Source organism: Malus domestica, chromosome 15 (assembly GCF_042453785.1).
Source record: "Malus domestica chromosome 15, GDT2T_hap1".
Classification (NCBI taxonomy): domain Eukaryota; kingdom Viridiplantae; phylum Streptophyta; class Magnoliopsida; order Rosales; family Rosaceae; genus Malus; species Malus domestica.
Window position 1 is genome coordinate 15,307,898 of NC_091675.1, and position 26,263 is coordinate 15,334,160.

The 26,263-nt window shown below is 38.9% G+C and overlaps 5 protein-coding genes across 6 annotated transcripts; 2 read left to right on the forward strand and 3 right to left on the reverse strand.

Moving 5' to 3' along the window:
* Window positions 1-2,173: 2,173 nt before the first annotated feature.
* On the reverse strand, window positions 2,174-2,758 carry LOC139191722 (uncharacterized). The gene is made up of 2 exons (XM_070812723.1): window positions 2,568-2,758; window positions 2,174-2,408 (listed from the first exon to the last, which is right to left on the reverse strand). The coding sequence occupies exons 1-2, from the start codon at window positions 2,756-2,758 to the stop codon at window positions 2,174-2,176; spliced, it is 426 nt and encodes a 141-aa protein (XP_070668824.1).
* A 2,887-nt stretch (window positions 2,759-5,645) lies between these two features.
* On the forward strand, window positions 5,646-10,172 carry LOC114821764 (protein unc-13 homolog). Its single transcript, XM_070812623.1, has 5 exons — window positions 5,646-6,385; window positions 6,828-7,694; window positions 7,884-8,348; window positions 8,459-8,648; window positions 8,737-10,172. Exons 1-5 carry the CDS (start codon window positions 5,885-5,887, stop codon window positions 9,666-9,668), a joined length of 2,955 nt encoding a protein of 984 aa, XP_070668724.1. The 5' UTR covers window positions 5,646-5,884; the 3' UTR covers window positions 9,669-10,172.
* A 109-nt stretch (window positions 10,173-10,281) lies between these two features.
* Window positions 10,282-16,785, reverse strand: LOC114821765 (dolichyl-diphosphooligosaccharide--protein glycosyltransferase subunit STT3A). Its single transcript, XM_029095079.2, has 23 exons — window positions 16,500-16,785; window positions 16,051-16,113; window positions 15,787-15,842; window positions 15,601-15,672; window positions 15,325-15,430; window positions 15,189-15,239; window positions 15,000-15,095; window positions 14,737-14,796; window positions 14,535-14,648; window positions 14,239-14,325; window positions 13,693-13,796; window positions 13,504-13,599; window positions 12,849-12,969; window positions 12,650-12,730; window positions 12,420-12,551; window positions 12,092-12,328; window positions 11,738-11,881; window positions 11,426-11,612; window positions 11,246-11,343; window positions 11,040-11,119; window positions 10,843-10,930; window positions 10,637-10,726; window positions 10,282-10,544 (listed from the first exon to the last, which is right to left on the reverse strand). Exons 1-23 carry the CDS (start codon window positions 16,614-16,616, stop codon window positions 10,485-10,487), a joined length of 2,340 nt encoding a protein of 779 aa, XP_028950912.2. The 5' UTR covers window positions 16,617-16,785; the 3' UTR covers window positions 10,282-10,484.
* A 3,770-nt stretch (window positions 16,786-20,555) lies between these two features.
* Window positions 20,556-23,019, forward strand: LOC103428331 (SNW/SKI-interacting protein-like). The gene is made up of 2 exons (XM_008366438.4): window positions 20,556-20,673; window positions 20,968-23,019. The coding sequence occupies exon 2, from the start codon at window positions 21,000-21,002 to the stop codon at window positions 22,827-22,829; it is 1,830 nt and encodes a 609-aa protein (XP_008364660.3). The 5' UTR covers window positions 20,556-20,673; window positions 20,968-20,999; the 3' UTR covers window positions 22,830-23,019.
* Window positions 23,020-23,252: 233 nt separating this feature from the next.
* LOC103420379 (protein phosphatase 1 regulatory inhibitor subunit PPP1R7 homolog) lies at window positions 23,253-25,713 on the reverse strand. Of its 2 annotated transcripts, none has more exons than XM_008358443.4 (7): window positions 25,321-25,713; window positions 24,870-25,100; window positions 24,619-24,765; window positions 24,380-24,522; window positions 24,179-24,293; window positions 23,651-23,796; window positions 23,253-23,541 (listed from the first exon to the last, which is right to left on the reverse strand). In XM_008358443.4, exons 1-6 carry the CDS (start codon window positions 25,621-25,623, stop codon window positions 23,716-23,718), a joined length of 1,020 nt encoding a protein of 339 aa, XP_008356665.3. In that variant the 5' UTR covers window positions 25,624-25,713; the 3' UTR covers window positions 23,253-23,541; window positions 23,651-23,715. The 2 variants fall into 2 exon arrangements, with proteins under 2 accessions (XP_008356665.3, XP_008356664.3); XM_008358442.4 differs by having other exon boundaries at window positions 23,647-23,796.
* Window positions 25,714-26,263: the final 550 nt, after the last annotated feature.

Here is a 26,263-nt window from a genome sequence, read left to right on the forward strand (position 1 = left end):
AATAAGGACATCAATTCTTGCAGGTGCATTTTGTAGCTGGTATATGTGATTTTGTCACTTTCATAACATCATTAAATGCATCTGGCATTTGATTGGCAATGCTTTGAAGATGAACGATCCTTTTCACTTCATTTTCACATTGAGTGCTACGTGGATCAAAATGAGACAATGTGGGAACAACCCATGTCAGCTCTTTCCATTCTTCTGGAACAATCTTTTCTTCCTTTAACGACGGGAAAATTGTCTCATCAAAGTGACAATCAGCAAAACAAGCTGTAAACATATCACATGTCAAGGGTTTCAAATATCTAATAATAGATGGTGAATCAAAACCCACATAAATTCCCAGTCTACGCTGAGGTCCTATTTTAATGCATTGCAGGGGTGCAATATACATAAACAGCACAACCAAAAACTCGTAAATGTGAAATGTTTAGCTGATGCCAAAACACGAGTTGTACTAAGGAGTATTGATGGTTGGCTATAGGTCTCAATCGAACCAATGATGTAGCATGTAAGATGGCATGTCCCCATACAGAAACTGACAATTTTGTTTTCATAAGCAGAGTGCGAGCTATTAACTAAAGCTGCTTGATCAATGCTTCTGCTAGACGATTTTGAGTATAGACATGAGGAACAAGGTGTTCAACATCAATACCTAATGTCATGCAGTAATCATCAAAGGTTTGAGACGTAAATTCACCAGCATTATCAAGTCGAATTGACTTAATGGGATAATTTGGGAACTGTGCTCGTAACTTAATTATCTGAGCAAGAAGTATCGTAAAAGCTACATTTCGAGTAGACAAAAGACAAAAATGTGACCATCGGGTAGATGCATCAACCAAAACTATAAAATATCGAAATGGTCCACATGATGGTTGAATAGGTCCACAAATATCCCCTTGAATTCTTTACAGAAATGATGGGGATTCAGCATCAACCTTTAGTTGTGATGGTCTAATTACCAACTTTCCTTGAGAACAAGCTTTGCAAGGGTTATCATTTGAGTTAGCAATGTGTCTGCTTAATAATGGATGTCCATTAGAATTGGTAATGATCCTACGCATCATGGTAGATCCTAGATGACCCAGACGGTCATATCAAAGCATGTAAACTTTTGAATCAATGAACTTCTGGTTCATGACAGTATGTGATTCAACTGTCTTTATGTATGTATAATACAATCCACTCGACAAACCATGCAACTTCTCCAATATACGTTTCTGGGTATCATTTGAGGTAATGCATAGATACTCCACATTTTCTACACTTTTCATTTCAATGTGGTATCCATTTAAACGTATGTCTTTGAAACTCAACAAATTTCAAGTAGATCGAGTAGCATACAACGCATTTTGTATGGACAATATTGTTCCATTTGGTAATATAATATGGGCTTTCCCTGAGCCTTCAATTACATCTGATTGGCCTGATATTGTTGTTACCTTTACTCTTGTGAGCATCAAGCTTAAGAAATACTTTCGATCTCGAAGTATTGTATGCGTAGTTGCGCAGTCTGCAAGACAAATATCTTCGCCATTTTTCATGTTTTGAGAATGACCATAGTTTTTATCCATGCTCTCTGAGTAAGAGAATCAGAGTTAGAAGCAAGTTATAACAGGAAATTTACATGCCACTTTTATTGAATCTGAAATGCTAGTTTTAAATTACAAGTTCAACATAATAAAAGTACATCAAACATAAATGATTCAGTCGGACCGATACACTTCATTCCCCCTTTCCACAATGAAGTTTGAAACATCTAGGTGAGTTGTGTTCAACTGCCCTGATAAGTCGCACACTAGATCAAGTATATCCATTGGTTTAGCCTGGTCGAGAAAATTAGTCTCGACACCCTTCTCCTCGATGAAGGCTTGATATAGATCTACCAGATATTTTGGGGTACGACAAGTACGCGCCCAATGCCCATGACCACCACACCTATGGCAGGCTCCTTCAGAGTTCCTAGGAGCATTGTTCATGTGAACTTTGCCTTTGTGGCGATTCACATTTTTAAAGCTCAGGCCTGAATTTTACCTTGGAACCTGGTTGTGAGACTAACTACCATGGTTCTTTCCTTTCATGTTCCACCGACCTCGCTTGTGGCCACATCCTCGTTTATGATTATCACCACCAGAGGATGTGGCGTTCACTTTGAGGGAAGCAGTATTCATTCTGGGAATGGTGCAGATCCAGTAGGTCGGGACTGATGATTTTTCATCATGAGCTCATTGTTTTGTTCAGCTACCAAGAGTATAGATATCAGCTGGTTGTATTTAGTGAAGCCTTGCACTCTATACTGATGTTGCATGAGCACGTTAGATGCATGAAATGTGCTGAAAGTCTTTTCCAGCATATCTTCCTCAGTAATGGCATCCCCACAGAGTTTCATATGAGATGTAATTCTGAACAACGTAGAATTGTACTCTGCCACTGACTTGAAATCCTAGATCCTTAGGTGAGTCCATTCATAGCGAGCTCTTGGAAGAATCATCGTTGTCTGGTGATTGTATCTGTTTCTCAATGCCTTCCAAAGGGCTGACGAATCTTCAACCGTTAAGTACTCGCTCTTTAGTCCCTCATCAAGATGGCGACGAATAAAGATCATGACTTGAGAGGATGAGTTGTTCTCTTCCCTGATGGTATCTCTAAGATTCCCTGCTTCCAGATGGATCTTGGTATCCAGTACCCAGGTAAGATAATTCTTCCCAGTAATGTCCAGGCCAGCAAAATCAAGCTTCGCCAAGTTCGCCATTTTCTTTTCTGAAAGAAAATGAGATGTGGAAGAACTTGCAATAGGAATATAGTGTTATAACTTCTAGTTCTTATAAATTTTTCATTTTGATCTTCAGGTCAAAATAATATGCACTCGAAACTTCAGGCTCGAGATTTTCAAGATGAATGAGGAGGGCGATTGTACCACACCATTCTCATTGAAATAATATAACATAGGATGGGCGATTATTCCACACCACTCCAGTAGCAGGAAAAAATTTAATACGCATAGTAGGGTGGGTGATTATACTGCACTACCTAAAATTGCAATGAAATTAAATAGCAGGCCAATTTAAATATGCAGGATAGGGTGGGTGATTATACCACACCACCTAAAATTGCAATAAAATTATATATGCAGTCCAAGATAGGCGATGATACCGCACCATCTTGGATCGCAGTAAGATTAATTTTCAGTTCAAGATGGGCAGTTGTACCGCACCATCTTGGATTGCAGTAAAATCAATAAATACTGAGTTAGTAATCAAGATCTACACCAAACAAGAAATGAAAGATATATGTAACTGTTAGGTTGAGAACTAGAAGCAGGCATAGAGCAAACAGTTCGTCGCGAGGGTATATCGCGCAGTTGAGGCAGAGGAATAAGATGAACAGTAAAAACCTTAGAGGAAACATTTTTTCCTTTCTTTCGTTCGGCGAAGAGAAATGAGAAAATGGTTAGGTTTTAGAGACTCGTGCTGATAACGTGTTATAAATATGTAAAAGTTAGAAAGATAACATTTACTAGTGATAGGAACGAAGCAGGTGTAAAATATCACACTGTAACTATAGCACTAGGGGATGACAAATAAAAGAGGGAGGAATAGATGATGTTATTGATCTTTCTTTCTTTCTGTATGTTTTGATTGCAGTCGAGTGCTCTATTTATAGAGCAACTCGCAATATTACATTTTGAAATTTACATCACATGACTTTGAAAATACGATCCTGTTATTTTCAAAGTCTACATCACATTTGTGGCCATTGGAAATCTGTGTGTGGGCATTCATAACAACAACGCCAATGTTTTCAACTGCCAATGTTTTTCAACTGCTAATGTTTTCAACATATGTATAATATAATGAATGAAAAGGAAGGCCTATTTTCTTTTTGACGTGGAAAATTGTGCCAAATGGAAAATACTCTCCCAAATTCCCAATATATTACTTACAATTTTATAATAATATGCCAAATGCAGGCCCCGTGTGCCAGCCATTTAGTCCTGCCTGCCTAATTTGATATATGGCATCCACTTTCAGAATTAGACATGTTACTTGTGAAATTACTAGTTTGGATGACATGTTTTGTAAATTCATGAATAAAAGAGAGAGCGAATGGATATGGATCAACTATCCCCCTCTCTAATTAATCTAATTTATGGTTTTTAGGTTTTGAGTTACAAATTGTAATGCAGAACTGCGTGTTGTTCGATTCTGCATGTATATATGTAATAACGCATGAAAAGTTATTTTTATTTATTTATAAAAACACATAAAAAGTTACGAGTTCAAATAATTTCCATATACTTATATAGCTATTCCAAGTTATAAAAAATAAAAAAAATAAAAGAAAGAAAAAAAAAGAAAAAAAGAAAAGAAACAGAATAAAGAGATGTTAATCAACAATTCTTTTTCTGTGCTTACATTCACAAATGAGATATGAGTGGGTTGGAATTTGGTGTAAATATATGTAGAAAGTGACGTTAAAGCATTCACCTTTGTTGGCTGAAGCAACCTAACTACACAACCAGAAATTCACTTTTGCTTTATAACTCTGGCATACAAGATCTGAACGAGTTGCCGGCTTCTTCGCCGGAGACTCTTACTCTTGCCCCGCTAGAGGAGATAATGCACCAGGAGCCAAGCCTTCCTTTTCATTCTGCCTCGAATCCGCCAAAACTTAAATAGAAGAGGCTAAACGAGAGTTAAACGAGGCCCATGCGAAACTGAACTACCGACAAAGAGCAAGAAAAAGAGTATTTTCACGTGTTTGTATCATGTCAGACTTAAAATGACGGATTATACCAAGAAATAACTTATATACATCTTTAAAACAATAACATTTAGAATGCTTTAACGTTATCACATAACATGCATTATTGATTTGAAAGTTGAAATGTTAAGATGATGAGCCGAAAACTGCTGGTAAGTCGGTCTCCTGTTACACTTTTGCTTCGGAATAAATAAGACATTTACCGGACTTATTTTAAGCATTTTGCAAGGACAAAAACCTAATGTAGAACTACAAGAAATTTTGGAAGAAGTTGACAGGTTTGGGGGCAGAATCCAGGAAACAACATGGTACCACCCAGTGGCATGTTCCCCCTAAATTCCGTTGCGGGGTGAGCTCACCTTCCAGTTTCAAGTACATAAACAAATCTAGAAAATGTAAAAACGGTGGTCCTAACTCCCAACTAATTGCTATTATTTATTGTTTTTGGCCTTTTTTGGCTTGGATAAAGAAGCAAAAAATTGAACTTTTTCTTGATACGGCGATAGAAATTCACTCAATAATATTATAAGTTAAGGGTAATGCTAAGAAAATTATATGTGGAGATATAATTTATAAACTAAATAATGTCTAATAAACTAATCATCCACTTACATGTCTTTTAGTTTTAATTTTTTCTACAAATTTAGTATCTCAATTACCCTTAAGCTAATATATTGTTACAGTTACATTTCCGCGAGAGAGAATATAAAACTAGTAAATTAGATACAACGGGAATGTTAAAAATGGATGATGACAAAGAGACCCATCATCATATTATATTATGATTTTTTATACAGACCAGGAAGAAAGAAAAGGTCTTTTCTCAGATTGACAGATTCTCTTAAATAAAAACACACACAAACAAAATCAAAAGTAGATAATTCCAATTTCTATATACGCGCCCTAACTCTGACTCAGTTGCCGCGCTCTCTCTCTAACTCTCTCTCTCTCTCCCCTCTCTCTCTCTCTCTGTCTCTCTATCTGCTTGAAATTCAGCACCTTTTTTAAATCATGGCTTCCTTCAAAGTCGAGCAAGAATAACAGAATCCCCCGAAAGCTTCTTCCTTTTTCCTTTTTTTCGTTTTTTGTCCCCACGCGCACTGAGCAAGCAAAAATGGCTCACATTCTCAGAGACAGAGTATTCGGAAGCTCCAGACGACACTCCCAAAACGCCAATCCAATTCCTATTCCAATCCAACCCGCCATGCCCGTTCACACAGTTGAAGGCCTCCCCAACCCTTTTGGGGAACTGGGTCCGACCCTCTCGGATTCGGAGCTCCGGGAAACCGTCTACCAGATCCTAGTCGGAGCCTGCCGGAGCTCCGGGCCCAAACAGCTCACCTACGTCCCACAGCCCGAGAAGAGCGACCGGAGTGCTCTGACCTCGCTGCCGTCGTCGCTTCAGAGGTCGACGTCGTCGGCGGCGAGCCGGTTCAAGAAGGCGCTGGGTATGAAGTCGGCTTCTGGGAGGAGACTCGGTGGCGGTGACTCAGTGAGTCAGGGGAAGAGTAAGTGGACCGGGACGGTTTGGGAGCTCGTGAGAGTTCAGATGAAGGTTTCGGAGCAGACTGATACGAGGGTCCGGAGAGCACTTTTGAGGGTTGCTGCTGGTCAGGTATGAATTGTGATTTGAAAGACTCTTTTTTTAATGGGGATTCTGGGTTGTGTTTGGTTGCTGAGAAAATGATAGAAAAGATAGAAAAATGAAGTTAGAATGATAGAAAATCGACAAGTGGGGGAAGGAGAAATCAAAGTTGCAACATTTTAATCAAAATTTGGTTTTAATTTTTGACACTTTTGTTTTGATACATAGCGATGATCTATATTAAACTAATCTAAGAACTGGGGTGCACATGGGAGCACATCCGCTCTAGCCAATGTGGCGCTAGCGTCTTCAACTTTTTACACTCCATAATCTTTTGAAAATTTGGCATTTCTAGAGAATGTGTATTATTTCTTAGTGAGTTATGAGTATTGAATTTGAATGCATTATTTTTGGCTGTTTGTGTTGTCTCTAATCCAGCTTAGTGAATTGTTGGTATTTGTCTCTGTTTTAGCTTGGACGGCGAATAGAATGCATGGTATTGCCCCTTGAGCTATTACAGCAGTTCAAGTCTTCGGATTTTCCTACCCAACAAGAATATGAAGCTTGGCAGAGGAGAAACTTGAGGGTTCTCGAAGCCGGACTTCTTTTGTATCCTTATTTGCCTTTAGATAAGAGAGACACTGCTCCTCAACAACTCCGGAAGATTATTCACGGGGCCTTAGATAAACCCATAGAAACTGGAAAGCACACTGAGTCGATGCAACTTCTTTACAATGTTGTTATGTCTCTTGCTAACAGATCAGTTGACGGTTCTGTTTCCGAGACGTGCCACTGGGCTGATGGGTTTCCGTTGAACCTTAGGCTCTACCAAATGCTACTAGAATCGTGTTTTGACCCGAATGAAGAAACATCTGTTGTTGAAGAGCTTGAAGAGGTTTTTGACCTCATAAAGAAGACCTGGGTAGTCCTCGGAATAAACCAAATGCTGCATAATCTTTGTTTCTCGTGGGTTTTATTTCATCGTTATGTTACAACTGGCCAAGTAGATAACGACCTGCTGCTTGCGTCCAGTAACCTGTTGGCGGAAGTTGAGCAAGATGCCTATGGAACAAAAGATCCATCTTACTTGAAGATCTTAAGTTCGACATTGAGTTCGATACTGGGATGGGCTGAGAAAAGGCTTCTTGCTTACCGAGATAATTTCCACAGTGGCAATATAGAAGCAATGGAAAACATTCTCTCTCTGGGATTATTATCAGCAAAAATACTGGTTCAAGATATTTCTCATGAATACCGTAGGAAGAGGAAAGAAACTAATGTGGGTTATGACAGGGTTGATGCTTACATAAGATCATCAATACGCTCCGCTTTTGCGCAGGCAAGTGTCCATATTATTTTTAGGCTTCCATTAAATAAAGAGGCCGTAAACAATGTATATTATGATAGGAAATATTCTTTTTATGCCTGTTTCTTGTCGATGATTTATTGGAAAAATCAGGTCGATAAACTCTTGCTGTCTAGATTTCTGGTATAATATACTGATCAAGTTTTTGTATGTTGTCTTAAGGCATTAAGGCAGAAACTGGAAAAGGTAGGTTCTAGCAAGCGTTACTCGAAAAGCCAAAACAATCTTCCTGTCCTTACCACCCTTGCTCAAGATGTTAGCGAACTGGCTTTTACTGAGAAGGAGATATTTGGTCCAGTATTGAAGAGATGGCACCCTCTTGCAACAGGCATTGCTATGGCTACACTGCATTCTTGCTATGGAAATGAGCTAAAGCAATTTGTGGAGGGTATCAATGATTTGACGCCGGACACTATACAAGTGCTTAGAGCTGCTGACAAATTGGAAAAAGATCTTGTGCAGATTGCCGTCGAAGATTTAGTGGATAGTGAGGATGGCGGAATGTCAATCATAAGGGAGATGCCTCCTTACGAGGCTGAAGCTGTAATTGCCAATCTGGCAAAGGCTTGGATAAGGACAAGAGTAGACAGGCTGAGGGAATGGGTTGATAGAAATCTGCATCAAGAGGTATGCATTTTCTGTTTCCACACACCAAAAAAGTTGACAAACAAGAGATACAAGCCTCGGTGCTTGTTTTCTAACATGAAAGTATTTTTTGCTGAAATTTCTTTCGACAGGTATGGAATCCAAAGGCAAACAAAGAGCGGTTTGCTCCTTCTGCTGTTGAAGTTTTACGCATTATAGATGATACGTTGGAAACATTCTTTATGTTGCCGATACCCATGCATTCTGTATTGGTTCCAGAACTGATGATCGGTCTAGACAAATGTATTCAACATTATATCTTGAAGGCCAAATCTGGTTGCGGTATAAATATTTCATAGCTTGCACTGGTACATTGAATTTTTAGTTTTTGATCTCCATAATGACCGCCAGTTCTCTGTTACTTGTGCAGGGACCCGAAACACTTTCATTCCCACTTTACCTGCTTTGACCAGATGCTCAGCAAGGTCAAAATATGGTGTGTTCAAGAAAAAGGAAAGGTTGCATATAAGTCAGAGAAGGAAATCTCAGGTTGGAAGTACAAATGGGGACAGCTCATTTGGGATTCCGCAACTTTGCGTTCGCATTAATACTTTGCAGCTTATTCGAATGGAATTGGGAGTTTTCGAGAAGAGGATAATTTCCCATCTTGGGAGCTCTGATACCCCTTGGGAGGACAATATCACCAACGGAGTGGGCAAAATGTTTGAGCTTTCCACATCTGCTTGTGTTGAAGGGATCCAACAACTTTGTGAGGCAACAGCATACAAGGTCGTTTTCCATGACCTAAGTCATGTCCTTTGGGACGGCTTGTATATTGTGGGAGTTTCGTCGTCTAGGATTGAGCCATTTCTTCAGGAGCTTGAGCAATACTTGGAGATTATTTCGTCAACTGTGCATGACAGAGTTAGAACACGGATTATTACTGATGTAATGAGAGCTTCTTTTGACGGGTTCTTGTTGGTTTTGCTGGCTGGAGGACCTTCTCGCACTTTCATGCGGAAAGATTCTGACCTAATCGAGGAGGATTTTAGGTTTCTAACTGATTTATTCTGGTCGAACGGGGATGGACTGCCGGCTGATTTGATTGATAAGTTATCTACCACCGTTAAAGGTATCCTCCCTCTGTACGGTATTGATACTGACAGCCTTGTTGAACAGCTCAAACGTGCAACTCTGGAGAACTATGGATCTTCTGCTAAATCTCGGCTTCCAATGCCTCCAACTACGGGCGAGTGGAACTCCAACGAACCAAACACACTTCTACGTGTCTTGTGTTATCGGAATGACGAGACTGCAGCAAAGTTCCTTAAGAAGACTTATAACTTGCCTAAGAAGCTGTAACAACTTTTAAAAGATTGATCAAGGATAAATTCATCGGTTGTGCAAGGATCATTCGGCTTCGCTTATTCACGGCATCACTCACTGAAAACTCTGTTATCGTGTTTTTTTTCGGAAGAGCTGTTCAGTTTGGGGGCAGAATATAGAGATGTATAGCAGATGTATTGGTCCACATTCATCTTGTTTGGAGCTTTCACCGCTGTCAGTCCAGGGTTTAGCAAATATTTATGCTGTTCTTCAGCTCTCTTCCTCCGTCGAGTTGTTCCCACTACCAGCACAGCACGAGAAAAACCGCACGATACGAAGAATGACAAATCTAAAATCCAGCCGGTTACGTGAATTCAGACAGAGTGAGGTTTTTTGGCTGTAACTTTGATGCGTACGTAAATAAGTCATGGTCTGTAACATTTATTCTTTTGTTAGCACCTACATTTTTTCGATTGTTTTCTCCCTCGGCTTGTTATTCTTTGTGATGAAAATAATGGAATATCTTTCTGTTCGTTTTTACGAATACGATTCACCAGATTGAACCGGAAATACAATCGTGTTAGCCTCCAGCTTTCGCCCGTGTCCGCAGTCCGAATTTGCCTCTGGTTTTTGCGTTTCGTAAAAAGAGTACACAAGTCAAAATCCATATAAAAAGGGACTACAAAATCTTTGATCCATTTGTGTTTCGTAAGAAATGAACAACTAAAACTATGCCTGTTCCCAATCACTCTCTCCAGAGGGCCCTCTCAGCGTTTCCGTATAAATATCATATGAGATTACAGATAAGCGACCACATAGTTTCCCTCCCTACGACAGAAACATAAATGACTGTCAGTGCCAAGGATTCCTTTTCGTTCCACTCTTCTTTGTGCTACTCGTTGAGCTTGATTTCTGCAAAGAAAACACATTCAGTTCCCGTTAGATCGATAGAACCAGTCGCCTTTACAATCGACAGTACTGAGGAAGAGTGATGATCAACATACCGCTTTTGACTTCTTTGTCTTTCCTCGGATCCTGTTCTTTGGCGGTTTTAGTTTGTATAACCGAACCATCCAGTGGTGAGTTGTGAATACCTACATTGATTAAGATCCACAACATAGTCAGAAACCCGCGTGTTTAAGTTTTGAATAATCACTTGACATCATATTACTCGAATATAATCTCAAACTAAACGTTTATATCGTCTGACCTCTTCAAAATGAGTCAGTTTGAAATATTTCTTTCCGATTTCTGTTCGCCTCACCCTATCAAAGCCTTTACCGTCTGTGTCCACAAACCTAAAGTTAAAGAACACAAAATGCACTATATTACTCACAGCCGGAACAAAAGAAACAAAGAAAATATTAACTCTACAAATCAGCAACCGAATGTTACGCAAATGCAGACCTGTAATAACAGAGCTTGTACATGAGAGAATTTAGCATGGTGGGGGTCGCCTGATTGTCAATGCGATACTGTCCATCCCTCTTTAGAAATGAAGACAATGTAAGACACAGTTAACAACTCAACAATAACATCGCTAATAACTCAAAAGTCTCAATTCATATCCAGTTAGAGAACAAAAAAGACGACGAAAGAAACCAGGGACTCACTAGGTAATCAGGTTCCTTGATATGAGGGAATACGCCCCCTCCAATCCGGACCATCCACAAGAACTTATTAATATCATCACTGGGGTAGCCAACAAGACCTGATAAGTAAAGTTTATCTATCAGAATACGGTTTTACTTTCTTTTTTATAATAAGATCTCATCGTGATCAAAGGAACCAACCTCCAAAAACAACGAGGACATATTTTACATCCAATGAGTTGAAAATTTCCCAAGCAGCCTTTTCTGGAGAAGACATGGCAGTACCCACAGTTGCGATATGTGTGTTGTTCCATGTGTTGTTGTCAACAATGACAGTGCGATTAGCCATGGCAGTAGTTTGGTACCCATAATCCCACCAAGACGCGACCTGTAACAAGTTTATTCAAGAATGAATGTTAGTTAATATCTTCATTCCGCAAAAGGCGCAGTCTTTGTCTGTCAAATTAAATTGAGTTGATGTAGGGGCTAAGAAGAACACGGTGAAGAGCTCACTTTATCATCCACCTCAGTGTTGTGGCTTAACCACGCATAAGCCTCTCTAAAATCATCAAAAACATGGAGACCATCATGTGACTGAGATGTTAGAACAATAGATGGGGCTGAATACGCTTCTGCTGCTGCCCAGACACAATGAACCTACAAAACAAATGATAACTTCAGAGGCCATCTTTATCAATTAAAATTTCATTAGAGAAAACACAAGGGATAAAATCCCCTCTGAAAAAACACTTGATAAACTCCTGATATTGTGCCATAACATACTAGTGCCTACAGAATTCATATGTAACGGAATCAGAGGCGTGGTTTAAAATCACACAAAATAGAGAAATAGGAAAATTTATATACCACATAGAAGGCTCCAAGCAACACAAGGAGGAAAATAGCAAGAATGGATCCCTCAAATGGTAAAACCAGAAGCCTCTTTTCAATTTGAGATTTAATGGAAGGCTTTTCAACTGGTTCCTTTTCCTTCTTCCTGTTCTTTCTTGAGGGTCTCTCCTTTAATGTGTCGGCACCTTTATCTGTTTTTGTTTTCGGTACTTCATTCTGGGGTACAGTGCTCTCAGAGCTGGTTTCCCCTGCCTTAAAGGTCAAGAAGACAAAATCAATCCTAAACCTGAATAACTTATAAGAAGGCAGGGGAAATGAAGCCAACAGCGAAAAGGATGCTTACATCAACTTGGGAAGGCCCTGTTAAACCAGGTAACTGAAACTTGATTGATCGTGTGAAAACATCAAAAGCTTCAGAGAGAGCAATCCCAGACAAGATGCATGCTGCTGGAGCAAGTACCAGCATAAGTCGCACCTGTGATGTTAGTGGAAATTGGAAAATAATATTAACATGAATTAACAAGAACACTGGAAGAAAACTTAAACTTAGCTATGTCAATAATAGTTATTTACCATGACTCCGGAGAAATATACTGACGTTACAATATAAAGGATCACAAAAGAGCTTGCATCTGATAAAGGTGAAAAGCATGCCTACCAACAGATATATACCATAAAAACAGTGGTTAGGAACATTGGATATCGGAATAAAATCAAAATGGAGTAAGTCAGAAATAAAAGGCAAAATATGCTTTGACGATTCGAATCTTACAATAATTCCAGCAGGAACCAAGAAGGCCAACACATTAATGTCCATAAAGTAAGAGGGCCAAGTAGGAGGTTGGTGCTCACTAACACTAGCAATAATTGGTATGTACTTGCTCGCATAAGTTCTGAAATGAAAATATAAACATATAAACATATAGAAGTTGCTTTATTTCTCAGTTAGGCAGCACAGACATTTCAAGTAATTCAAGAACAGTTATAGAATACAAACAGGTCAAATGGTGACATATCAACTTGGGAAGCTGCTGGCCTCGAGGAACCTGAAGGGTGGTGAAATCTAAAAGAGTAATACTATATACACCAAAAAGAATCCAAATGATCCACTAACTTTTTCCTGTGAACCCCATTACTTTAGCGAATACCATATTACCAATTCATTTACTAAATTACTTTGGTATTCCAAATTTGAGATGTATTTTGGTTCTTGCAGTATTATGCATTCTAAAAGAATTAGCTTGCCACATCAGGCCCTCTGAATAATATATCAGACCAAAGCCAGATGTCTGGACAATTTCAAAACCAGTTCCTCCAAATTAAGTTGTGCCCCCAACTGAAACTGCTGCTTCAGTCAAGTTAGTTCATCCATTAAACCAAAGGTTAGCAAACAACGACCACACATAACTAGCGAATTATGTACTTACGGATCAAGTAAACTTAGACTTCGCCCACTCCATCCCTTTGTTGGGCTTGAAGCTACCAGAGCTACGAGTACTGCTACGACAGCTAAACATACGAGCCTGGAAAAGTAACATGAGAGGCATCGAGATCAATTATCTGTTCAATCTGTGAAACCCTCAACAAATTTAAAAAACAGAACAAGTGAATCATACAGGCCAATGGATATAACAAGTGTGACAGCCACTTTGAACATTTTTGGAGAGAGAATCCCTTTGATATAGTATACGAAAGCGACCACATGTATAATAATAAAAACCTGCAGAAGAAAATATAGCAACAATAAAACATAGTAAGAAAGATGAGGCAATGAACTGCACGGGATACAAACTATCTGGAAAAAATGAAGAAAACAGACTTCTAATTAGTTCCAAATTCAGGCAATCCCCTTCTTTAAGTTCTACTAACTGCAAAGCTTCTCCATATTTGCTAACCTTCTATAAGAATTATCTAAGTCCATTAAAGAGCAACCATATACTTTAAAACTGCTTAATGAAAACCAAACTCTTATAACTTTATAAGTGGCTCAGTCAAAAAAAAAAGAACACTCTTATGAACACGTGAACTAGCATCTCCAGAACATTATTAACTCAGTATGAAGACATCTTTTACAAGTGTTTTGAAAATAACCAAAAGCTAGGACAAGCTCCAGTATCAGAAAATGAAAGGTCAATGAGAAAAGAAAGTTGGGAAATGCTCACCAAGAAGGATGCAAAATGTTCTGATGTCATGACTGCATTGAATCCAACTACCGGCACCAAAGCAGCTAACAACGTTCCCAAGACCACCTACATTAGCAAAGCTACGATTTCAATAGGAACCAAGAGTCATTTAAAAGTATCAATTTTATAGTCACCATTCTTTTTCATCTAGTATTTCAAGCTACAAACTAACAAAGTGTGAGAATGTTAGTATGCATTCTTCAATTTTAATGCCAAATGCATATTCCTCTTGCTTTCAATAAAAAAATAGCATCATCAGTACTGAGGATACTTACAAGAGGAGCATATGCAATGTATAAACGAGACGAGTAGCGACCAGTTACAATGCAGAGAAGCACATGCATTGGAATCAGGTTAATAATAAATGTGTAGCCTCCCCAAGAGCAAACCTGAAGCAATGAAACAAATGCAAGTAAACATAAATTACAGAAAATGTAAGGTTACAAAAGCACAAACAATATTAGAACATATACTTACCATGTAAAAGTATGCTATGGCATTAAGAGTTGCATAAAAGAGGGATCCTGTATTCAGTGTCTGCATATATTGCATAACGTAATCAGAAGATATTGAAGCACATTATACATAATCCCTGTAATATATAGTATATACTAATGACAGATCCATCAGAAACAAATTCATAAGGTGATACTACCCAACAATCAACAGAATCAGATCATTCTTTGATACAACCATGCACCTAACAGAATAAAATAAAGTTGTCTTTTACCAAACCTAACCTTTATATATAGATAGAAAGTGAAGATCAAAGCAAAAATAGCCACAGCTTCATTGTCATAGCTTCCAGCCACAGAACGAGAAATATATGATGGGACCTACAAATGAAAACATAAAAAAGAGCAGCTAAGAATTAGCACTTACCATGTCTATATGTTGTAGAGTTAAAAATACCCGCTATTGTAATTTACCATGGCTATAAGAGCTGCAGCTGTTAGTCCAGCACCAGCACCCTTAACTTCCTGACGAAAGAGGCAATTGAACACCATCAAGAAATTGGAGGAAGATAACCAAAATCTACAAAATAACTAAGGCATGAATACAAACCCGAGTCAGAAGGTAAGTCGCCCATGATGTGAAAGCAGAGAATATAGGTGCAGTAAATACGCAAATAGTTTCCACAGAAAGAGGAATGTTCAAAGAATTCAAAAACCTGATATAAGAGAGAAACAAATCATAAATATTGGCCAAAATAGGAATCACTGTCAAGTAGGTCCCTTTCCTTTTCTCCCTTAGGGTTGTGGGGAACTCATACTCAGTAGTTAAAATTCAGAAGAAAAGAAATTTCTTTCTAGCATATCTATTAGAAATGGTCATACTCACCACCATAGGGATCCTGCAGTCAAGGTCAATCCAGGGTAAACAGTTCCACCAATCACACGACCAAGAGGATACCTAGAATGTAATGTTAAGAAAGTTTAAATTCAGATTGCTGAATTATGTAATCGAAGGAAATCAAGACAGTAACCCTGCCATGAAGTTTGAAAAGCCAGAAAAATCAAAAATTACCAGGTTCGATCATCAAACCAGTTCCAAAAATCGTATATTCCATTCTTTGTCAGAAACTGTAACCAACAAAGAAAGCTGTCATCTTTTATATAGCTTCGCGTCATTACAATATAATAAGAAGAATCTGCACATGCTCTGACGATAAAATTCAGAACTTTCATATATGTTTGATCAACAGCAATGCCATCGTATTCAGCTTTTAACTTCTAGGCGCCAGACAACCGAAACTTGTATTAAACAGAAAAAATGATAAAGAAACCAAACCTGAGTGACTCTGTAATTGAAGTAAGGATCAAACTCGTGAATTACACTCTCGTACTTTATGACCTGTAGATTAATTCACACCGAAACACGAACATGAGTACGATACAAATGCAAGTTACTCTCCCTTTGATTACTGAGAAATGTAATTACGAATGATAAAAAATCAAAGTTACAACAGTTAGAACACAACAATTTACAGAATAACACAAAGGTATAACTGATACGAAACACCATTCGGTTCGATAATTCACAAGAGCAGATAATCAATTGTAAAGTTGTATGATTTGCACAACAATATCCATATATGTGTACATCAATAAATAAATAATTTCAACACTGATGCATTTTCCTGCATTTTCTAGGCTGCCAAACGAGCAACGCCGGATTTTGACATCAATAAGCGACAGATCTACATAAACTGGAGAAAAAATAGTGATCGAAGAGCTCACAGAGAAGAGCCGGATCGAAAATGCGAGAACGCCGATCAGGATGAGGATGAAGAAGGAAAGGACATTTCCGAAAGCATGCCTCAAGGTCGTCCCGTTGGAGGTCTGCGAGGCCTCCATTGACGGCCAAATCAAGCTCCGAGCTTTTGGAAGACCGATGGAGGAGACTGAGGTCTGAGGAGAGGAAGGGCTTTTGCGGGGCAGTGACCAAACCAAGTGGGGGAGAAGACTTTGTCACCCTATGCGCAGAGAGAAGAGACAACTTGATTTTGGAAAGACGAAAATACCCCTGATATATAAATAATAAAGATATATCCAAGTGTTTTACGGATTCAATAGTATTATTAAGGATAATGTTAGGGAGATTAACAAATTTATGGGGTGTATTCAATTGGGATTTTGAGAGATTTTAATGAATTTTTATAGAGTTTAAATGATTTGTAGATATTTCATGTAAAATTTTGATTCAGTTATTTCGAAATCTTATGGGAAGAGGTAAGACATGTGGATACTTACACTACAAAATCTCTTCAATTTTATCTCATTTCGCAACTTTTCCAAATTTTTTAAATTTTAATTCTAATTGAATACACCTGAAATGTTATAAACTTCTTTAACATTCTAATTAAATACACCCGAATTTCTAATAATTTTAATAAACTATCTGAAAATCATGATTGAATACACATTAAATTTCAAAAAATCATTTAAAATCCTGATTGAATACCCCTAGATTCATTAAAAGAATTAACATCTCTTTAACATTATCTTTCCATTAATTATTATTTCAATATTAAATCAAAGGACAAGGATTGTCTGCCCTCCACTTCCGGTACCCTCCATGTGCCCTCCTATTTATGTGGTCACGGTTAAGCCAAATCAACATTTTATATTGTTTTTTTATAGATATAATAAGACAAAATAAATAGTAATATAAAACGTTGACGTGACTTAACCGTGACCACACAAACAAAAAGGCACTGAAAGGGCACCCGAAGTGGGGGCAGACAATCCTTGTCCTAAATTAAATGGGATTAGTGTCTTTTGCGCATATATACGTGGCATTTTGTTAGAGTTAATTGGGGACATCGCAGAAGGAGCAAAAGGTTGTGATTGGTTTCTTGCTACGCAGTATGTCACGTGGCGTGATACGATAAGTGGAGTAGGGTTTAACGGGTAGTGGTGCAAGTCATTGTTTGGGCTCGAGTTAATCGGGTTGTCGGGTTGGAAAGGAAATATGAATATAACCTAATAAGTCAAGTCAATTCAGGTTAACTCGGATTGTATTATTTGTAGGGTTATCATTATCAGATCCTTATGTCGTTAGTATTTGAGTTTGAGCTCGTCATTCGTTCATTGACGCAATTGCATCTTTGAGTTTTTCACACTTTAAAAGTTTTGGGATTGTTTGTTTGCTCGAATACAGAGGGTAGTAGACATGAATTTGCTATCATGTGTTTTTAGGATAATTTTTTTTTTTATAGTGTGACGTTATATTGATCATACACCAAAACATATCAATTAAATGTTAACGATGTATCAACCAAATATACACAATGTTAATCTTGAATAATTTTCTGTTTAGGTGAATTAGAAAGGAGTGAATGAGCATTAGAGAGGAGAGGAAGGAGGTTTTATGAAAGGGAGTGGAAATAGTTTGTACTAGTAAATATATAACAAAAAAAATGTGAGGCATGACTTTATTTTATGGATTGTGAGGTATGGCTTTAAGTTTTTATAAATCACAATGAGATTTTCGAGCTGTACAGACGAAGAAAATGTCAATAACGATATTTTGCTTGCTAACTAGTCAGGCAATATAAATGTTGGACTTGTTTGAAAGTTGCTTTTAAAATAAGTATTTTGACAAAATTACTTTTGATTTCTAAAAGCATTTAGAATTCACTTTTATAAAAAAAAAAATGCTTTCGGTCTTGATAATTTGGAGAAAGTAATGTTGATAGGTGTTCCAATATTGGAGTGAGTCAATTAAAATTTTGAGAGAGCAAGTGGCTCTGGACCATAGTGGTTAAGAGGAGTGTTGTCTTTGTACCACGACTCGAGTTTGAACTCTGTTGATTCCCTAATATAATATCTAATATAACAAATTCATCGTTTGACAAAAAAATTATAATTTTTCATTGTGTCCAAAACATGGAAAGTACATCATGTGTCACTAATGTGTATATGAACCCTTGGTCTCCAAATAAAAAGAGATACTAAACTTATATAATTCTATAACTAAATTACACTAATCATCTTTGTATTTTATCTTAATTTTGATGTTCGTTGTTTCATTTTCATCCTTACAATTTCATTATTTATGCAAAGGCCATAACTTTTACAACTCTAATTTTTTAGGAAGTAAACAAGGGGGAAGGAGAAATCGAAATAAAGACGGCAAGTAAAGATGAATGTTTTTATCAAATTGAGCTACAAGTTCCTTGTCTTCAACTAGATTTTTCAAAAAATGAAAATGTGGACAAAAAATGAATGAAAATATCAACTTATTTGAAGTGAAAACAAGAGGAAATTGTAGAAATTGTCCCTCAACTTTAACCCAATTGGAGCAATGGTCCCTCAACTTTATTTCCATGACCATTGGTCCCTCAACTCGTCAAAATGTGTAGATATGGTCCTTTTTCTTAACACCGTTAATAACTCCGTTAAATTCAGTCATGTGTATGGCGCATGACACTGACTGTAAAGGCAATTTAGGAAACAAATTATTTTCCAGATAAAAGCATCCCAAATAATATACAAAGGCACGAGCTTCTCCAGCCAGTCGAATAATTTATTCACCATTATGAGGCTCTGGTGTGCTTTATTGTTATTGAAAGTAATGTAATTCTCAATTGATGTATGCAATATTATTATACATTCACAGAAAGAAATGAGAGTTTTGGTACATTACTAGATTGTTTTTATCTTGTTAGGTTGAAGTCAATACCCCTCCCCAGGTTGAATTCGATACCCATACCCATAGCTGATTGAAACTTCCTCCATGCCCAATTCTTAAATTCCCTTTCCTTGTTGCTCTACTTGAGAATTGACATGTTGCTTTTTCTTTCCTTTTTGAGAGTTAATTGGAGCTCGTGTTTCGGTGTTCCCTTGAGAAATTTGTGTCCCTGAAGTTTGAGAGTTTGCTTGGGCATTTTGAGTTGTTGCTTAAGTATTTACTTGTTAAGTCTCTTGCATTAACCCAAGAGAGTTTGCTTGGGCATTTTGAGTTGTTGCTTGAGTGTTTACTTGTTGAGTCTCCTGCATTAACCCAATAATGAATTAAACTGCAATTCAACATACAACACTTGCTAGTTTGGTCTTTTAGGATTTACTAAAGCATAAATATGTACCTGATTCTTATTTGTTGCATCCGTGTGTTGTGATTTTCCACATCCTACTTTATCGTGCCCCAACTTTCAGCATTTACCGCAAGTTATCTCTACAAACCATTTTCTATGTCTCTAAGGTTGCGGTGTGTCATTGTGCTCACCCAATAGATTAATTGGTGGTGGAGGATAGTGTGCTTGTGGCTCAACTTCACCTACAGACACAATTCTCTTTCTTTTTGGCCTGCCAAGTTGCTTCTTGCATATTTCGGAGGATCTCCGTTCCACATCATAATATCCGATAACTCCATCGTCATCTGCTAAACTAACTCTGAAATCAACTATGGGTATCAACTTCAACCTGGGGATGGGTATTGAATTCAACCTGGAGTCTATATTGACTTCAACCAGGGGATGGTGATGCTTTTATCTAGGAAATAATTTGTTTCCTAAATTACCCTTACAGTCAGTGTCATGTGCCACGCACATGATTGAATTTAACGGAGTTATTGACGGTGTTAAGGAAAATTACCATAACTACTCATTTTGACGAGTTAAGGAACCATTGCTCCAACTAGGTTAAAGTTGAGGGACTATTTCTACAATTTCCTCTGAAAACAAAACTATAAGTTTTAAGGACAGAATTATAATAGAAAAAACTATAGGGACAAAAATGAAATCCAAATAATCACAGGGACTATTAGTGAAATTGACCATTTATATATACACGGAAGCAGCCATCTTCCAATTTCTCTTGTTCTCTATCGATCGATTAAACCACCGCCCAATCTCACAAAGCCCTCTTCGACAAACACAGAAAGCTCAGAAACCCTTCCGCTGGCAATAAGGTTAGCATTCGATTCTCTCCCTCGGCTATTTTATTTTTCCCAATTCAGTTGTTCTTATTTTTCTCCTGATCGAAGTTAGGGCTTTTCATAATTCCTGTTCTAATCGCGTTCTCAGGGTAAATTAATCTTCAATTATTGCTTGCTTGATTAATATTTGATTGTTAATTTGAGTATTTTGAGTTCAATCTGATTGGGCATTGATTAGAATCTACGAATTCGATTGCTTTGTTTATTTTTTGTAGTTCGAAAGTTTTGATTTTTTTATTTATTCTGGTATTTGTTCGATTGGAACAGTTTGGGATTGGAGGAAGAGGAGATTTATCGCCATGACGTCTCTGAACGAGCTGATTCCGCCGCCAACGGCAACCACAACGACATATTACGACCACTCGAACGATCCGTGGTTCCGGCAGCGGTTCAGTTCTTCCGAGGCGGAAAGATCTGCTGCTGTCGTTAAACCTAATCCTGTGCCTCAGTACTTGAAGCGCCAAGGCTTTGTTCCTAGGAAGGTGGAGGACTTCGGGGAAGGCGGCGCTTTCCCGGAGATTCACATAGCTCAGTACCCTCTTGGCATGGGCCGGGACAAGGTGGCAAAACCTGGGACAAAAATTCTTCCGGTTTCAGTTGATGCCAATGGGGAGATTGCGTATGATGCCATTGTTAAACAGAATGAGAACTCGAGAAAGATTGTGTATTCTCAACATAAGGATATTGTGCCAAAAATTTTGAAGGATGCGGAAGAGGAGATGGAAGAGGATGAGGATGAGGAGGAGCAGAAGGTGATTGAAGAAACGACTGCAGAAACAAAGGCTGCGCTTGAGAAGATTGTGAATGTGAGATTGAGCGCTGCACAGCCGAAAAATGTGGCCAAGCAGTCGTCAGAATCGCAATATATCAAGTATAAACCGTCTCAGAAATCGGAGGCATTTAATTCTGGTGCCAAGGAGAGGATTATCAGGATGATGGAGATGCCTGTGGATCCACTTGAGCCTCCTAAGTTCAAGCATAAGCGTGTTCCGAGGGCTTCTGGATCCCCACCTGTGCCGGTCATGCATTCCCCTCCTCGGCCGGTGACTGTGAAAGACCAGCAGGATTGGAAGATTCCACCTTGCATTTCAAACTGGAAGAACCCGAAAGGGTATACGATTCCGTTGGACAAACGTCTTGCAGCTGATGGGAGAGGCCTTCAAGATGTTCAGATCAATGATAATTTTGCAAAGCTCTCTGAGTCTTTGTATGTAGCAGAGCAGAAGGCTAGAGAGGCAGTTGCTATGAGATCGAAAGTTCAGAAGGAAATGTTGATGAAGGAGAAGGAAAAGAAGGAACAGGAGTTGAGGGCATTAGCTCAGAAAGCTCGTTCTGAGAGAACAGGTGCTGCGCCCCCTGCGGCCATTCCAATGGCTTCTGACAGAACAGCCATGGATACTGATATGAGAGGGGATTATGAGCGTCCAACAAGGGAAAAGGAAGCGGATTATCCAAAGGAGACGAGGGAGGAAAAAGAAGAAAGGATGCGGCGGGAGAAGATTCGCGAGGAGCGGCGCAAAGAGAGGGAAAGGGAGAGAAGGTTGGAGGCCAAAGATGTAGCAATGGGGAAGAAAAGTAAAATTACGAGAGATAGAGATCGTGATATTAGTGAGAAAGTTGCCCTTGGCATGGCTTCTGCCGGAGCAGGCAAAGGGGGAGAGGTTATGTATGATCAGAGGCTATTCAACCAGGAGAAAGGAATGGACTCAGGGTTTGCCACTGATGACCAGTACAATGTTTACGACAAGGGCTTGTTTACTGCACAGCCGACACTCTCAACTCTATACAGGCCTAAGAAGGATGTTGATGGTGAAATGTATGGCGGCGCTGATGAGCAGTTGGATAAGATTATGAAGACTGATCGCTTCAAACCCGACAGAGGATTTGGAGGAGCTGCTGAGAGGGCAGGGCCAAGAGATAGACCAGTCGAGTTTGAGAAGGATGCTGTTGAAGAAGCCGATCCATTTGGTCTTGACCAGTTCTTGACAGAGGTGAAGAAGGGCGGCAAGAAAGCCCTCGATAAGGTTGGAACAGGAGGGACAATGAGAGCAAGTGCCGGGTCTTCCATGAGAGATGGCTATGAAGGCGGCTCCAGCAGATCTCGTATTGGTTTCGAAAGGGGTCGCTAAGCTGTTCTGAACTGCAATTTTCAAAGTTGATTTGTATTAACTCTTTGAAGTTACGTATCTATTTCGGTTTTGTAATCGCCTTTGATTGTGGCACTTCAGTTCTCGACAGAATTTGACTGCCTAAGATTGTGACGATAAACGTCGTACTTGTATTTGTGAGATGTAGTTTTATCATCCCTACTTATGTTTCTTTGTGTTCGCCAGTGCATGATTGCCATGAGAAATTGTGATATATGCGTTGCTCAAGCGACGGATGCAAAATTTCCTGCGATCTCTGCCGTGCGATCGGCAATTTGTGTTGGAGGAACACCAAAAACATTGCGAATATTCAGTGGCGACTGCGGCAACGTACGCAATTGACTGCAACGGAACGTACAATTGTGCACCATTTTATAGATCAACAACGAAATGGGAATGTGGAGGTTGATGGAGAAGTAAAACTGTTATTAAAGCTGTAAGTTCAAAAGCACATTCTCGCTCGGCATCCAAAAATGATGTATTACACGCCTAAACTCGGTTCGAGGAGATGGAAAATAGTAAGAGGAGGGTTGTTTACATGACACAAAACAACCTCAGCAAACAACACGAAAATATCGTTTTAATTATTTTCCAAGTGAGTTCTTGAGCCATCCATGGTTTAGCAATTTATCTCTATTCATTTGAAATTCAGCACTCTGGCACTCCGGAAGCGGCCTCCAAAACCACAGTTTGCCTGCGAGCAACATCCATGAGAACTCAGAATATTACAAATAAAACTTCATTTTAAGGAGGTACTGCTAGAATAACTGGGATAGCATAAATAGTCGAGAAAGAATACCTACATCGCGGTTTTGTGCATTGTGCTTCATGATAATTATGTTGAGAGAGCTGAAGCCATAAAAACTTTTTAAGAAAATACATGAGAATCAATTTGCTCTATGTTTGGGAAGATTTGTCTCAAGGCAGTAGCATAGTTTGGAGATTTTGCCTGAAATAGGAGATGAAAGACCAAATATAAATAACCTTAAAGCGTATGAAAGACATTTGCCGACACACTTAAAAATCATATCAACACAAGAAGGAAGATGTAGAACCAATCACATACTACTGCACATGAAGCCCTAGAAGATATAAACATGTATATATAATTATATATCATAGCTAATTTAGCCTACGGGATTTTCCCTTTTTCTCTACCCAGATATTGCACTCTCGATAAACATGTGTGTTTCGCCACTACACTTAAAGCATGAGCCGCTTAGCATTTATGAACACACTACTTTTAAACTTCCTTAAACAAATCTAAGCATGTTGAAAGAATACGATAGTAAAACTTATATATTACATCTGCAAGTTACAGATAAACATACACATGGGTTATTTTCGAGATAGATGGTAGTGAGCTTCTCTCTTGAACCAGCAACAACCTTGGCAAAGCCTTCAAGTGACTCTATGCTGTTGTCATTAAGCCATAGATCTTCTAACCTGTAACACAAGATTCCCATTAAAGGGTAGAATAGACAAGACAAAACAACATCAAACGAATAGCAACAAAGGGGTCTGTTACATACACTGTAAGGTTTTCAATACCCTCCACCGATGCTAGCTTATTATTTGATACATCCAAGACACGAAGGTTGACTAACGTTGAGAGGCCTTCCATTTTCGAAATACCATTATGGCTTAAGTACAACTCCTCTAGAGCAACACACTCCTGCAAAAGGTGGAGCGATAGAAAGTTTCAATATTTATACAACAAATGCACTTGAGATTTCTGCCTCAAACAAATCACGGTAAACCAATCATTTACCTCAAATCCCGTCATTGAAGTCAACCGATTGCTCTGCAAGCTCAGCTTCTTGATGCATTTCAACCCACACAAATTCACCACCTTAATCCGATTCCGCCCCAGCCACAGCTCCTGCAACTTTGTCATGTTCTGCAAACTCTCCATCACCTGATTTCACATTTCATCGTACAATCTTAACAAGCCGGATGCTAGTTTTGCTACATTATCAATAATTTCCATGTACATAATCTCAAATGCTCAAGAGAGCTAACCCGCAATCGATTCGAACCGAGCTCGAGAATCAGAAGTTCATGGAGGTGCTCAATTTCTTCAATCTTGGTAACTTCATTTTTCGATACGTAGAGCTCCTTGAGGGTACTGGTGACCTTGGACAATCCATGTAACGACGTAATCTCGTTGAAAGAAAAGTCGAAAACCAGAAGCTTCGTGAATATGCTAACATCTGGTATTTTCCCCAACTTATTATCCCTCAGCACCAACTCCTGCATTCCTCAAAACTGTTAATTTTCCCGGGAACCAAACAGACCGCCAAGAAAATCACATTTAATTTTATTTTCCCGGTAGCCAAACAAACTACCGAGATAATCACATTTTAATTAATTTTCCCGGGGAACCAAACAAAACCGCCACGAAAATCACATTTAATTATTTTCCCGGGAACCAGACAAACCGCCAAGTAAATCACGTTTTAATTTTATTTACCTCGAGACCGGAGAGGGCGTCCCAGCCGGATATCGGTTCGACGGCGGCGTCATCGATGAGGTTCTGACGGAGTGACAGCTTTTTGAGGTTGGAGAGGTTCGCAATCCGAGTGTCTAAGCTGGTGAGGCGGTTTGCAGTTAGGTCTAACTCAGTTAGACTCGGCGGTAACTCGACCGAGTCGAGGTCATGGAGCTGGAAACTGGTGAGGTCGAGGACCGTCGAGGAAGAATCATCCTCCGCCGTCTGATCGTCGTGCTCTTCGGGATTCGGATCCGGCGGTGGCGCTAAAGTCTGGTCGGCCATTGAAGTGTACGGTATTCGCCAGGTTGCGTTTTGCGCTTTTTTTGGTTGGTTTTTTTTTCGGGTGGCGCTCCGCACACCATTTTTACCATTTAATTTCGGACCTTTCATCCCCTTTAATTATTTGATTGGACGCTAAAAAATTAAGAGAAAATATTACAGAGGTATCTTGTGATAAAATTTCACACATGTTAAGTTGTATAAATGTTAATTAACAGGTTGGGTATGGATTGGTGTTGTTGAAAGTGGGCATTTGGTCTGTCTCTTTGATAATTTAACATGGTATTAGTTTCAGGCTCGAAATTCCACGTGATAGGTCCTTTTGGGCGCACGCGCATGGTATTAGTTCTAGGCTCGAAATTCCACGTGATAGGTCCTTTTGGGCGCATGCGATGATGGTAGATCGCTTGGCCTCATTTGTTAGGTGAGTCTTCTGGACTCCACGTGATTACTGACATATGGATCTTTTTACATGTAACCCACTCGTTAGGTCTAATGTGAAGAAGTGTGTTGAAATATACCACATCGGTAGAATAAAGAAGAAAATAAGAGTTTAAATATTCTCCTCCTACTCATCAATCCGAAATCTTTTGTAATAAAACTTCACACCTATTAGACACTTATACTGTGCAACAATAATTAA

Coding starts and splice junctions, on each gene's coding strand:
- LOC139191722 (XM_070812723.1), bottom strand. CDS start 2,758: ATGGCGAACTTGGCGAAGCTTGATTTTGCTGGCCTGGACATTACTGGG. Junction 2,409..2,567: donor GATGAGGGACTAAAGAGCGA/GTACTTAACGGT, acceptor TACGTTGTTCAG/AATTACATCTCATATGAAAC.
- LOC103420379 (XM_008358443.4), bottom strand. CDS start 25,623: ATGGCCGACCAGACTTTAGCGCCACCGCCGGATCCGAATCCCGAAGAG. Junction 24,766..24,869: donor TCGGTTCGAATCGATTGCGG/GTTAGCTCTCTT, acceptor ATGTGAAATCAG/GTGATGGAGAGTTTGCAGAA. Junction 24,523..24,618: donor CTTCAATGACGGGATTTGAG/GTAAATGATTGG, acceptor CACCTTTTGCAG/GAGTGTGTTGCTCTAGAGGA.
- LOC114821764 (XM_070812623.1), top strand. CDS start 5,885: ATGGCTCACATTCTCAGAGACAGAGTATTCGGAAGCTCCAGACGACAC. Junction 8,349..8,458: donor ATAGAAATCTGCATCAAGAG/GTATGCATTTTC, acceptor TTCTTTCGACAG/GTATGGAATCCAAAGGCAAA. Junction 8,649..8,736: donor GAAGGCCAAATCTGGTTGCG/GTATAAATATTT, acceptor TTACTTGTGCAG/GGACCCGAAACACTTTCATT.
- LOC114821765 (XM_029095079.2), bottom strand. CDS start 16,616: ATGGAGGCCTCGCAGACCTCCAACGGGACGACCTTGAGGCATGCTTTC. Junction 16,114..16,499: donor TTTCGATCCGGCTCTTCTCT/GTGAGCTCTTCG, acceptor ATTAATCTACAG/GTCATAAAGTACGAGAGTGT. Junction 11,613..11,737: donor ACACTGAGGTGGATGATAAA/GTGAGCTCTTCA, acceptor AACTTGTTACAG/GTCGCGTCTTGGTGGGATTA.
- LOC103428331 (XM_008366438.4), top strand. CDS start 21,000: ATGACGTCTCTGAACGAGCTGATTCCGCCGCCAACGGCAACCACAACG.